Genomic DNA, 15,169 nt, shown 5'->3' with positions numbered 1-15,169 from the left:
AAGTTGCCCTTTGATGCACAGCACATAAAAGAACTGGTGTCTAATTATGCAAGTCTGAGAAAATGGAGCACATCTTTAATATATATGATTGGCCTTTCAACCTTCCCTTTATCTTTATGGTAACGAAGTTAAAGGATCTACTATTACTGCCTTGCTGTAAATGACATCTAAGGTACCAAAAATATAATATCAAGATAACAATTTTCTTTTTTATTTAATTAGTAAAAGCTCCAGTAGTAAAACAAAAGATGCTTGATAATTCATAATCTATTCTTTTTATTTATTTTACTTTTATTATTATTTTATTTAAACACCATGGTTTCAAGGTTGTCCACACTACATATTTTTCCACAGATAAAGATGTCCCTGATTGAGTTATAGTCATACAACCTTCACCAGTGTGCATTTTTCGCCATCAGTGTCAACAGTTTAACACACTGAAGTTCAAACAATGGTAATGTTCTAGCACTGATGCTGAAACCTCTTGTATCATTAGGCAGAACACATTCCCTTTATATTTTCATGTTTCATGACAGACATTTCTCTGTTTTTCTTTTGTTTGGTTTCACTGAGCCCGGGATTAAGACAAAGGAAGTCTGGCAAGAGATGTTATAAAAAATATTTCAACTTGTAAACATGATGTTATCGTTTATACTAAAAGCACTTAGATGTTCTAATTTTAATCAAAATATTTGGTGTTTTGATGTTTTAAACATCTGCAATATCTTTTTTTTTGTATGCCTAAAATAACAATATGTGCTACCTAAAAGCTCCCTACAGGTTTCTGAGGGAAGCAGTTTATTTTTAGCCCCATCTACCAGTCATCAAATTTGGTAGGGAACAAAATTCCATTTTTCTGATTCATAAATGCATATTAACATTGTGGATGAAAGGTATTTTCTCCATAAACATTCCAAATTAATTGACAGATAAATTCAGTATAAATTAATGACTTGCATATAAATGCTAGTTAAATTCTACAATCTCAGGGTAAGAAGACAATAATATGTTGAAGGTAAAAAGGCACGAACAAAGGAATCTGTCATGCAACAAGGGACCTAGGTTTGAGGCCTCTGAAATACTGCCACTAAGGTGGTATTAAACTTGAGAGGTATTAAATATTACATTAAATATCACTGGGGAAGACTGCAGGAAATGGGAGGGAGCCAGGCAAGAATGAGCATTGCATCAGATGGCTACACAATTTTGACCTTGAGTGAAGAAGCAAGGAAGGATAAAAGGATAAAAGGCTGCTAAATTATCTTAAGGTCTATGATGGCTCCACCCAGTTAATGGGATTGTCAGAGTAACAGTTGTCTTCTAGAAGGACCCTGCCTGCCTTCCTCCCCTGTATTAATAGGGTTTGGAGATTACATCCTTGAGCCTACTATAGCCATTGGCCGTGTTAGCCTCCTACATGGTGTTCTTTTGCCAAACACATTCTCCTACTTGGTAGAGACCCTCAAAATGTTCTCTAGAACAGCAAGGAAATCTAAATTAAAAAATCAAGATGTTTTTTGTTTGTTTTGAACCACACCTAGCAGTGCTCAGGGTGCACTCCTGGCAGGGCTCAGTGGACCATAGGTCATGCAAGGGATAGAACCCAGCTTGGCCTCAAACAGGACAAGCATCCTACCCACTGTACTATCAATGTGGCACCCCAAATTATTATTTTTAAGAGGTTAAAAGTGTGCAAGTGTTTGCACATAAACTTCATTTTTTTTTTTTTTTGGTTTTTGGGCTACACCCGGCGATGCTCAGGGGTTACTCCTGGCTATCTGCTCAGAAATAGCTCTGGGCAGGCACGGGGGACCATATGGGACACCGGGATTCGAACCAACCACCTTTGGTCCTGGATCGGCTGCTTGCAAGGCAAACGCCACTGTGCTATCTCTCCGGGAACTTCATTTTTCTTAACCTGGAGTTTAACCTCTTACTAGGTTGGTTCTAGTTCTGTATTAAGTGAAGTATAGTCCAAGAATAAAGGACCCAATTGAATGGGTCAAATCAGACTCCCAAATGTTTGTTTCCTTAGAAAAATAAGACTGTCCTACTACTCTGAAAACAAATAGATTCCTGACTGACTTAATTGGACTCTCCTTTCTAAATATGCCAGCTTGGATCTAGCAAGAGCTCAGCAGAGGGGGAGTATAGCAACTGTCACTTCTGGCAAGGACTTTCCAGCCCCCACAGAGCAGACCAGTCACAGAGTCACTGAGGCAGGTACTTACGGGGAGCACCTTCTGCCATCTCAATGGCGGTGATTCCCAAAGACCACAGGTCACTCTGAAAGAGAAGGAAGGCAGATACTCACGTACAAGTGCAGGAATAAAAGGTACCCAATTCCAAGCAAGCAGCTGCCTGAGAACTGCCTGTGATAAAGCCATTCAGCCATCTCTGTACAAGCTTATTTCACTCCTCACTGATGATACTTTTCATGATACATGTCAAGTTTCCAATAAATGCAGGAAGCCAGAATATAACGTTTAAATATTTAATTTACTAAAAATTTTCATAGAATTATATAAAATGGCTATTAGACTATTTAAATTTCCTATTGAGGCATAATTTTCATCAAATTTTGGTTTAAATGTACCATTTAATAAGGATCGAAGTGTTTACATCATTAAATATTTACCACAATTAAGAACATAAATATGTTCATCACCCACACAAGCACCATTTATTTCTCATTAGTCTTGGCTCTTCCCTTTCCTGTCACTGAGCCATATTTCTTTTCCTGTTCTTACCTTTCTCACTGTAAATGAGTCTGCATCTTCTAAAATTTTAGATATATAAAATCATCCATTTTCTTTCATTATAATGTATTTAAGATCCATCCACACTATCTAAAGTATTAGTGATCCATTTCTCTTCATTGTTGAGTATAATAGTCTATTGTACAATATACCACATATATAAACTGTTTCTTCATTCACTTGTGAATTGTCATTTAGAAACTTTCTTTCTTTCTTTCTTTCTTTCTTTCTTTCTTTCTTTCTTTCTTTCTTTCTTTCTTTCTTTCTTTTCTTTCTTTCTTTCTTTCTTTCTTTCTTCTTTTCTTTCTTTCTTTCTTTCTTTCTTTCTTTCTTTCTTTTCTCTCTATCTTTCTTTCTTTCTTTCTTCTTTCTTTCTTTCTTTCTTCTTTCTTTCTTTTTCTTTCTTTCTTTCTCTTTCTTTCTTTCTTTTTCTTTCTTCTTTCTTTCTTCTTTCTTTCTTTCTTTCTTTCTTTCTTTCTTTCTTTCTTTCTTTCTTTTTTCTTTCTTCTTTCTTTCTTCTTTCTTTCTTTCTTTCTTTCTTTCTTTCTCTCTCTCTCTTTCTTTCTTCCTCCTCCTCTCTCCCTCCCTTCCTTCTTTTTCATTCTTCCTTCTCCTTCCTTCCTTCCTTCCTTCCTTCCTTCCTTCCTTCCTTCCTTCCTTCCTTCCTTCCTTCCTTCCTTCCTTCCTCCTTCCTCCCTCCCTTCCTTCCTCCCTCCCTTCCTTCCTTCCTTCGTCCTCCCTCCCTCCCTCCCTCCCTCCCTCCCTCCCTCCCTCCCTCCCTTCCTTCCACACTTGGCAGTACTCAGGGGTTACTCTTCCTGGCTCTGTGCTCAGGAATCACTTCCTGGTGGACTCAAGGAACTATATGAGATGCCTCATGCAAGGCAAATGCTCTATCTGTGCTATTTTTCTGGCCCAGACAGTTAGAATCTTTTCAGTGTGGATTATAATAAAACTGTTACAAATTACAAAGATGATATACAAGTTTTATGTGTTTTTTTTTCCTCTGTATTTTAAAGCAAATGCTTTGGAGATGAATTATAGAATAAATTAAATTTTATTTACTATTGTTATTAACTTAAAAATGAACAATTCTGGAGTTTTAACCTAATGCTTTGAGACCAGGGAATCTCTCTTGACAATATCATTCACTAATATATCTCAGAACTCAGAGCTAAGCATAGTGGTTAGTGCATTATATATTGTTGAATATATGAATATTTTGTCTGGAAAATAGTCTAATGTAAAATAAGGTAAATATATGTACATATATAAATCTTTGTGCTTAATATACATAATATGTATTTATAATGCTCAAGCTGAATTTTGTGCAATTATCAGAATTTTAAAGTTTAATTTAGCCTGTGTTTACATTTAAGATTCAAATGCTGCATAGGAGTTAAAACATGGCAAGGTAAAAAGTGATTAAGATATTTCCTGGACACTGGTATAAAAATATGTGATATTTAGTTCCCACAATGCTGAGGCAGACTCTCACTTTGTTTTTATTTACAGTACATCTTGTATTTTGTACATTATTCCGCATTTCATCATAATCTTATTCAGGTTAGAGAGAGCAAAGGTAAGTTTTCTTGCTATTCCCATCAAGCAAATGTGAAGGTCACATGAACATTTTTAGTGGGAAAAATGAGAAGGTTTATGTTGAACCATTTTCTCCATCCAACTCTCATGATCTGAACACAGCTAGATCAATTCAGTATTTGAACAGAGGCCTGAACAAAGTGAGAAGGTTATGTTAGGGTCTTAGCCTCCTGTCTAGAAAAAAATCAACCTTAGATCAGGTGCCTAGAATCAAGCTAATCACACTGGAAACCACACTGAAAACTTGCAGTCTATTCTTTAATGGATGGGACAAGTGCTTGGTTCAACTGGGCATAATAATACCTTGTCCTCAGATTCCAAACAGCATCTCCAAATATAAAACAATTCAAAGAAGGAAATAATCTTTTTATTGTTATAATTCAATATGTACTAAAAGTAGTCATTAATCACAGAAACATGCACACAGTTTGTATAGTTCAGTGAGTATCTGAGTTTTCCTGCAGGTTTTATCTTACATTATAAGGTTCCTGCTGGGGCTCATGGTAAAGACAGACTGATTCAGGAGCAGTAATTATTAAAAATGGACACATAACTCCTTGTAACTGGGGCTTTATGGTTAATTGACACAAAAAATCATTGGGGAGCATGACAAAAATACTGAGTCACTGTTCAGGAGGCATTAAACAAAAACATAACAAGAAGTCTGGAACTGGAGGTTGTGCTATTTTGATGAAATTTCAGTATCTACAGACCTCAGTAATTTTGCCACTATGTTCCCCAATATTCCTGAGATTCAAGCATTTGTGTAGTTTAAAATGGGTATAAATATAAAGGTGATCGCCAAGTTCTAATAAGTCACCTCAAAGTCACATTTAAATGACTTCAAGTCAGGAAACCTAAGCAGGTTTAAAAGCCAGATCTTTGAAATTAAGGAGTATAAAGGCCCAGGTCAGTCCTCAAATGAGAACCATCATCAGTAAAACCATCAATAATTAACCTTGGACTTTTGTTCCAGATACTTCCTCTGCTGTAGCTTGCTCTCCAAATTTGCACAATAAGGTGCTCAATCATGTTTCAGCACTGCCAGATCTTTCTCTTTTTGCCTTAGTCCCCCAGAGAACTGATGACCTTTTCCCACACCATCACCAACTTACTATGTTTTGTATTTTCTTTTACAGGGAAGAGAGCTTTATTTTTTGTTTTTGTTTTTTAAATATTTGTTCTAGACCTGGTAATGGAGATGGGCAGTAGAGCATTCTTCAAATTATAAGACTTTAGGTTTGATAAGAAGCACATGCATACACCAAAACAAAAGGCAAAGAAACTAAAAGTCTGCCAAGACAAAACAAAACAAAATTTTCCCCAACCAAAGTGAGTTTCCAGTACACAGTATCTACCCGAAAAATGCTGTTGAATGAATAAATAAAACGATGCATGCAAGAAAGGGATAAAAGCTCAACATCCTAGGGCTTTTTGACTACTGGTAGATTTTGGAGTTTGATCTTATATTTCACAGATGAAGGAAACTTGAAAGAAACTGACTTAGCTGAGATCACAGAACAACTCAGCAGCAAGTTTTAAAAAGAGCTGGATATCCCTGCTCCCAGACTATTCTTTTTTTATAACTGTCATAATGTAAGGACTTGATTAGTTACCTTTGCTTATTTAAAAAATTATCAGGGTTTATAAAATACTTTCTCCAGAAGATATATAGATATATATCTATTTCTTCTTCTTCTTCTTCTTCTTCTTCTTCTTCTTCTTCTTCTTCTTCTTCTTCTTCTTCTTCTTCTTCTTCTTCTTCTTCTTCTTCTTCTTCTTCTTCCTCTTCCTCCTCCTTCTTCTTTCTTCTTTCTTCTTTTGATTTTTGGTTTTGGGGTCATACCCACTGGCACTCAGGGGTAACTCCTAGCTCTACGCTCAGAAATCACTCCTGGCAGGCACAGGGGACCATATGGGATGCCGGGATTTGAACTACTATTGGTCCTGGGTCAGCCGTTTGCAAGGCAAATGCCCTAGAGCTGTGTTATCTCTCCGGCCCCAAGATATCTATTTTTTCAATTGACTGAAAATATTGACAGTTAGATGAAGGAACTACAATTCAGTGAGGCACCCTCAAAACCAATGCTTGGAAATGTGTCTCAATGTTCTCAAAGCATAATAAAATCAATACAATAAAAAAACTAGTAAAAAGTTATCTTCTATATAAGACAGACCTGGATTTAAATCTGGTTCCAATTTAGCTACACACAGAATTTTGCTGGGAGTTTAGTTTTTTTGAGCTACACAGTGACAGTAACTCTGATATTAATGTTTGAAGGCCTACTACTAGCACATCTGTCACACAATATAAGAATATTAATTTTCTTCTCTTATACTCTTAAGATGACCTTTCCCTACCTGGTGTAGTCTTCTTTGATTTTGTTCTATTTGTGATACAAACAAACAGATACAAGAAGTAGTTCATTGACTAATCAAATAGGTCTTATTTGTCCTAAAAATATAGGAGAATTAACCACATAGCAGGACTTTTACAGCTAAAGCCAAAATTTAAGGCTGAGACATAGTCAATGAATAGAGACAATTGTCTTCTGTGAGTTTCTGGGAATGTCTTTACTTTTCTTGAAATAAGGGACAAATGTAGTCCATGTCTTGAGAATATTTCCCCACTTCTTAAAGTCTTAAATAATATCATGATACCTGGAATCACAACATTCATTTTGCAATCTTGAGGCAGCAAATCCAAAAAAGAGAATGTTGACAGTACTGAAATGTAGGAGTTTGGAAGACAACAATGAACTATTATTCAATTCAAGCCCTGAAGTGCCTGCAGATTGCTGGTGACATAGAAATGTAAGTATAGCCCAAATTATTTTTAGTGACAATATATTTATAGCAACAATTTGGAAAAGTATAATTTTTCAGTAAAGAGATGGGTAGGTCTGAATTATTAGATGGTCTTGGATGTATTCCACAGGGTCAGAGAAGAGAGATTTTATTTATATAGTACACATAGCATCATATCCCATTTTGGGCAGTCTTTCACAAATTGCCTAAATACTATCATTCAATCAAAGGCCAAAACATCCAACTCCTGTGTTTGTTTTGCCACATACTTAGACCAGAAATAGTTTCTTCTTTAAAACTTCATTTGAGGGTCAGAGAGATAGCACAGCAGTAAGGAATTTGCTTTCCATTGGCTGACCCAGGACCAACAGTAGTTTGAATCCTGACATCCAATATGGTCCCTTATGCCTGCCAGGAGCAATTTCTGAGCAGAGAGCCAGGAGTTATCCTTGAGCGTTGCTGGGTGTGGCCCCAAAACAAAACAGAACACACAAAAACATACAAAAACCCCTTATTGATTAGGGATTAGGGATTCTCTCTCTCCCTTTTCCTCCCTCACTCTTCCCTCTCTCTCTCTGCCTCTCTCCCTTCCTTGCTTCCTCTCACCCTCTCTCCTTCCCTTCTTCCCTCCCTTTCTCTTTCACTCCCTTTCTTCCTTCCCTCCCTTCCCCTTTCCACTCCTTCCTCCTTCTTTTTCTCCTCCCTGCCTCTCTCTTTCTTCCTTCCTCCTCCCTACTTTCATTCCTCTCTTATTTCCCCAAAAGAGCATTTCTATTCTCATCCAAAAGAGTCAGAGCTGCTTGTAACCTACATTTAACTGCTCATGCTAGAAAGCAATAAATATCCTTGACAGGCCATCTTTAAGCCTTTGGACACATCAGAGAGCCCCAATGACACTTCAGAACTTAAATACAGGGAAAATGTTCCAATTACAAGTGAGCAAGACAGATCACAGGAGATGAAAAAGGGAAGAGGGAGCAACAAGATGAGGAGAGAGTTAGGGAGAAATATGTTTCCATAGTGGCTATGGTGTGACTCATTTTAGCAGGAGCTAGATAATTCATTATTCTAGAGGTATGTGCTGCCTGGCTTGTGGCATTATTAATAGCCCTATGTAGTGTACTGCAAACAAAAGAGACCAATTCTAGTGCTCTGAGAAAATGAAAACAAGCATACTTCTGGCAGTTTGCAGGCAGGGTAAGCAATGAATAAAACAGGTGTATTCTTTCTAAGGTTAAATTTCCCAATGTAATTTAAAAACAGACAAACTTTTGGATAATTGACCCAATCACACTTTTTTATGATGCATTTTCTTTTTTTTTAATTTTGATAGTAATTGCAAAAACTGCAGTGGTTAAATTATTTTTTTTAAATATTTTTATTTAAACACCTTGATTACAAACATGATTGTGGTTGGGATTCAGTCATGTAAAAAACACCCCCCTTCACCAGTGCAACATTCCCATCACCGATGTCCCAAATCTCCTTCCTTCCCACCCCACCCCCGCCTGTACTCTAGACAGGCTTTCTACTTTCCTCATTCATTTACATTGTTATGATAGTTCTCAATGTAGTTGTTTCTCTAACTGCACTCATCACTCTTCGTGGTGAGCTTCATGTAGTGAGCTGGAATTTCCAACCCTCCTCTCTTTAGTGTCTCTGAGAATTATTGCAAGAATGTATTTTATTTTTCTTAAAATCCATAGATGAGGGAGACTATTCTGTGTCTATCTCTCTCCCTCTGACTTATTTCACTCAGCATGATAGATTCCATGTACATTCATGTATAGGAACATTTCATGACTTCATCTCTCCTGATGGCCCAATCTTTCACTTGTAATGAGTGGCAATATGGTACAAGTCAGAGTCTTTGGAGGAACTGAGAGCTGAGAGACAAAGAGAAGCATATGGAGTCATGTAGACTATGGTTTTGTGGTCAGCTCTGATTCAACTAGCAGAGATCCATGGGGCAAACCTTTCTTTCTTTGAACCCATTCCTTACTGTAATGTGAAGAGAATACCTATGCTGTAAATTTATTTAGAGAATTGAATATGATAGCATATGCCAAGTACATGCTTCAATGCAGAGCACATGGTAATCTTGATGCTGAAAGATCCTTAGGAACAGTTACCACTGACTGGTGGATGGTTCAGTCAACCAACTGCAGGCTGATAAGTTGATAATGATTTTCATGACAATGTACTTCAAGAACAAAGTAATTAATGGTTGATACAGAAGTAAATCAGAAGCACCTACTGGTTAAGTCTAGTAAGTGAGATGGGGCAGAAAGAGGGATAGATTAATCTTACCTCTTCATTTCAAAGCAGACACCCAGAACTCAGAAATAATATTCATCAAGAATACAGAGAGCAGAGTTGATTCTACCAATTTTATAGACCAGCAGAAAAATCTTATCACATTAATTAGCTTGTAGTTTTTTTTAGGAATATTACCATTAGGACAATGAAACTATATGTGTTGCATGTAGTTTCTAAATCAGTCTTAACCTAGAAGCTAAAGCTACAGAGAAACTTACTGGCTCAAAATAAGCAATAAGGGAAGTGGTGATGAAACTTAAATCTTGTGATATTTCTTGTCTTTTTAGATCAAATCTAGCCTCAAAGAGAAATATGTAGTCATAAATATTAACTGTCTTCCACTGAGTTGTTAATTACCAAGTGCTATATTTATTATATAGACCTTGTTATTATTCCTATTTTATAGAGACCCATAAAGTTAAGAATTTTCCCTGAGATATTATCAAAAGGAAGGCAAAATCCACATTTTAAACTAGTCCTATCCAACCAAAATCCTGCCTCTTAGTCACTATGCCACACACTTCTCTCCTACATTATAGATTACAGAACTACAGTGGAGAATTCATGACAGTGAGGGTATTCAAACACAGATATTATTAACAATCCTATTTTTTTCACACCTGAAACAAACAGGGGAAACACCTGAGTCCTTTGTTATCTGACCTAAGGGAAAATGTTTGTACAAAAGCTGATATTCTTCCCCCAGGGATCATCATGTAGCTTGCTGGAGGGACTGACTATATTTGACTAAGGAACTCAACATTCAATTCTGTTAAAACATACATCGTATGAACATAGAGTCATGAGAAATAGTTTTAGGAGAAGTTGCAGCTGCTAACTAGGGATAATACTGTGGAGCTTGTATCCTCCTGCTTTTTTGTCTAATAGTTATAAGACCTTAATGCAAATCTCAGCACCAAGCTGGGTATATAAGACTTCATAGTACTTCTCTTACTTTACCAATTTGGGTGGGGGGGGGAGTGGGTGGGCTGTGCCACCCAGCAATGTTTCAGGGACATTACTAAGTTTAATACCTAGTGGTGCTCAAACAATCATATGTGGTTCCAGAATTTCCATCTGGAATCACCTGCATGCCAGTCAAGTGTCCTAATCTCTATAATATCTCTCTATCTATCCCTTTACCAAATTAATACAAAGGCAACAATTTTAGAACAGGATAAAAAGATATTTAAATAATTTAAGTTATCCTCCAATACTCTGCTACTCTGGAATAGGTAGGAGAGAATAAAGTATATAGGATACATTGTTTTTTGCACTAATATACACTTATGGGTGTGTTCATTTCAATATATATGTCCCCTCACTGCATATATGGCTGTATATATATACAATATTCTCTTGAACATTCAACCTTGTCTTCCTTTAGCCAGCTCCATAGTGAAGGTCTCTGGCAGCAGAGGACTTTCTTGAGAGAGTAGTTCCATTAATGAGATGAATACACCGAACTATTAAATACCTGGTACATCACATCCAAGTGAAATGAAATTCAAAATTAAAAAATAACAATTTAAGCAGCCTAGGAAATTTGAATAGTTTTATTAATTTCAAATCTTCTGAATGCTTATTATTAAATGAGAAAGCTTTCATTATTGCCTCACATACTTATCAGGGAAATGAAACCTTTCCTTTTGCTTGAAGTGTTTTGACAGAATTTCTGAAAACAAGAAAGTAAGGGCCTCCAAGGGAAAGTGAACACACCAGGCCAAGGAGATCTGGCTCCCTCTCAGGAGAAGGTTATTTTCAGTCAGTTATTGCCTGTGCCTGGAAGATAGCAGACAACCAGACTAGAATAATAAATCATGAGTTCTTCAGACTATTTTCCTAGGGAGGCACTTAGTTATTGAAATATTGTCATTTTTAGATCAATTTTCTATGATATTTCAAGAAATCATTGACAAATCATAAATAATAGTCAGCACTGTAGTCTTCCTTTTCTGTATTTCTCTTTTATTTGAATGGAAGTTCTTTCTTCTATGGCTGGAATTTCAAGAAAGCTCTCATTGTCTTTTTTATTATTTTTTTGGGCTACACATGGTGGTGCTCAGGGGTGACTCCGGGCTCTGCACTCAGGAACTACTCCTGGAGGTACTCAGAGTACTATATAGGATGTTGGAGATTGGATCAGGGTCCCCATATGCAAAGCAAATTCCGTACCCACTGTACTATCACTCCAGCCCCTTTCATTGTCTTCTATTTTAGATATTCCCTCAAAGGTTAAAACATCTATTACCTATGAGAAGTCAAGGCACTGACATTGGTTTCAACGAGGGCTTGGTGATGGAAACTGACTGAATATAGGATACATATAGGACAAATCCAGTGTACTTTGATGAGAACTTAAATGGACCTGAACAATCAAAACTTCCCAGTCAGGGCCTAGCAAGATTGTAGTTCTAGGATCAACTATTATATCTAAGCCAGATTTGATTCCAAGCACAAAAAGTTCTCATGAGCATCACCAGGTGCAGCCCCCAACACTACCAGAATGGTTATATTATCCACAACCATTCAGGGGCCCAAGCAGCATGGAATTCTTGTGTTTTTTTTCATTGAATGGCCTGGTGGGCTAAGAATTACCAGTGGGGCCCTGCGTCTTCTGAGTAGCATTTGGAAGACTAATAAAAACCCTCAATGAAATAAAAAAGCACATTCAGATATAACTCAGTAAATTCCTGGTGCATGGAGTATATTTAATAAAAAAGATGCTGAGTGATGAATGTGTTTGAAAGTAAAGGCATTGTCAGGAGTCTTCAGGTGAAAGACTGTATTCTTAAAAATAATGAACAAAATAAAGAATAGGATCTGGTACCAATCCAGAAGGACAAAGATAATCTAGAATCACTCTTCTGGTCCATGGCAAAACTATGTAGTGGTGAAAGAAATCTTTGAGCAGTCCCCAAGTGTTCCATTTGCCAAGTTCTCCTTACTTCTCCATGTCAGGCTCTTATTTTCACCCTTGGCTGGTGTCTAGTAAAACTCCCACTCTTATCAGGAAATCTTCCTCCTCTTACACAACTTACAGTTATGACATGCTTGATAAAACATTTGGACTCAGGCTACAAGATAGATACAATTGAGTTTGTTCTCTCAGCAAAAGTCTTAATTTCTTCCTTTTATCTGAAAAATTGTGGGTAGACTTGGCAATGCTCAGGGCTTACTCCTGGCTCTGTGCTCAGGAGACCATATGTGGTAGCAGGAATTGAACTGAGGTTGGTCACATGCAAGGCAAGCACCTTACCCAATGTAATATCTCTCTGGCACCAGAAGTCTCATTTCTTAATAGGAAACACAGAAATTAACCTTTAGTTAATGAACATCTTGGATATCAGAGCAATCACTTAGAGCTCCTGGTGCTGCTGATTCTCCTTGTGCTGCATAGGGCCCCTGAATTTCCTTACACACCAGATTTGTCAACACCTAGAATTACCCATTTTGCTCAAACCTGTTCAAACCCATATTCCTTAGCTATAATGTGAGGAAAGAAAACCAAGGTATCACTTTCACTGCAAGTTTTCACTCCAAGTTAGTCATAAGGCCAATCTTGTTTTTAACTATGAGAACTAAGTCATTAATACTCACTAAGTAAGTAAATAACTAAGAATTCTATATTTTCATGACAGAATAAAAGTCATATATATTAGTAGTTAAAAAAAATTGAAAAGCTAAGCTAAGGACAACACTTTAAAGCACAATAATTCTTCATGATAGTCTAAAATTTTTGTGGTCCAGATAGTGCTTGTTAAATACAGCTATCATTTAAAAATGGTTTATAAGGGGCCAGAGAGATAGCATAGAGGTAGTGCATTTGCATGGATGGTGGTGTGAATCCCAGCAACCCACATGGTCCCCGAGCCTGCCAGGAGCGATTTCTGAGCATAGAGCCAGGAATAATCCCTCAGTGCTGCTGGATGTGTTTCAAAAACCATAAAAAAAAAAGGAAATGGTTTATAAGACTTATGATACATGTATCTGAACTGAGACATACATTTGATAGTAGCTCCTCTGAAGGGATTTACAAATCAAATTATTTAAATGTGATTATCATTAGCAGTTTAAATAAATGACATTTTATTTTGGCAAGAGATTAATTTTTTACTTGGCAGCTGTTTTCAGACAGATTGTTGTCAGGTTATTCCAGTGACTAACTTTGAAAGAGGGAGGAAATTTACAAGAGATTATACTGTTTACAGTTTCAAGCTGTATGTCTCCAAAGAGGCAAATAATTTGTCAATATCCTGAGACATTTTAGTGTTTGTGTCTTTGTGACCCAATTTCAATAATAACCCATATGTAGAGAACTAAAATTGCTCTTTAAAAGAGGAATTATTCAAATTAACTTCTTTGGGGCTTGCTTTCTTGGTAAATTAGAGATTTACATAGCAACAGATCATAAAAAACAATACATTGGGAATAGAATTTTGGGTGGCCTTGGTTAAGGCCCCAACTATGGAGATCACTGAGAATTTACTTGCAAAGGCATTAGAGCACTGTCTCTTCATATGGAAGATGAGATTATTTCCAGATGATCACCAAATTCCTTTGATAAAAAGCCCATGTACAATAAAACCATTGTAGATGTGCCAGATTTTGCACAAGACTGTTCCATGACCTACACAAACCAATGCCATCTACTTCATCTACTACACAGTCTTAAATCTCACAATTTTTCTTCCTAATTATGTCTCTATTCTCTACCACAGTTAATGAAAACAGTGTCACCTGAAATTGCAGCTATGGATGGGACCATAACCCTAAATTATTTTTGATTACTTTTGAGAAAACTAGAAAGAGGAGGACATTTTGGAGTAAGTGATATATCTTACCCCTCTGCTTAAACTTACTAGAAAATTATCCACTTAATACAAAGAAACAGGACTCAAATCAAAGTTTTTAAAAATTAGTCAACTTATTTTGAAAAATCATAAGAGGTTAAAGAAAAACCATTGCATGGCACATTCCATTTTATTATCTCTCATTAAAAAGAAACTCCAATAATTAAACTATGAGCAATGTAGACATGAGTAAGTCTGATTATTTTTAAATCAGAAAAAGGTGACTTAAGGCAACATATTCATATGTAGGTTTCTTTTAACATAAAAGCTCTTCAAGATAGATACTTTTCTAAAAATAAAAACTCTAGGGTAGAAACTTATTTTCTAATGAGTACATTCAGGAGAATATGAAATATGGTTTAGACAGTTTTTACAAATAGGCAATCAATATGATAGGTGATTATTCATTAAATAGACTCTCATTTGAATGGCTTATTATTTTAAATTTAAATAGTGTTTTTTTATTTCTTCCTCTAGATCATATAATTCATGAGCACAAAGGTAGTATAATTTTTCTGTTGCAGGATTCAAGGTGAGACGTTATGCATAATTTTGAAACATAAGGAGCCATACCTTGAAATCGTATGTGGCGTCTGGGTTTTCATCACAGGCAATCACTTCTGGGGCCATCCAGTAGGGAGTCCCAATGAAAGTATTTCTCCTACCCACTGTTCTATCAAGCTGAGCACTGACACCAAAGTCAACTATTGAAGAGAAGATATGTGCAGAAAATATATAATCTTCAAATGACAGCAAAATAAATATACATTTTTATTTTAGTAAAATGAACATCAGTTAAAAGCTGACATTTTATCATTTAGTTCCTTT

General features: G+C 36.4%; 1 protein-coding gene across 4 annotated transcripts in view; it reads right to left on the bottom strand.

Moving 5' to 3' along the window:
• Positions 1 to 15,169, bottom strand: part of TNIK (TRAF2 and NCK interacting kinase) — a 420,827-nt gene that overhangs the window by 109,853 nt on the left and 295,805 nt on the right. For all 4 annotated transcript variants that reach the window (XR_007496767.1, XM_049775216.1, XM_049775217.1 and 1 more), the window contains exons 7-8: positions 14,915 to 15,045; positions 2,232 to 2,286 (exon numbers count right to left, since the gene is read on the bottom strand). Coding sequence is in view for 3 of the 4 variants with exons in the window: in XM_049775216.1 (XP_049631173.1) it covers positions 2,232 to 2,286; positions 14,915 to 15,045 (186 nt within the window). In the remaining variant the exon portion in view is untranslated. The remainder of the gene's footprint in view (positions 1 to 2,231; positions 2,287 to 14,914; positions 15,046 to 15,169) is intronic.

This window comes from Suncus etruscus, chromosome 6, assembly GCF_024139225.1.
Source record: "Suncus etruscus isolate mSunEtr1 chromosome 6, mSunEtr1.pri.cur, whole genome shotgun sequence".
Taxonomy (NCBI): Eukaryota; Metazoa; Chordata; class Mammalia; order Eulipotyphla; family Soricidae; genus Suncus; species Suncus etruscus.
This window is presented reverse-complemented; position numbering and strand designations above follow the sequence as displayed.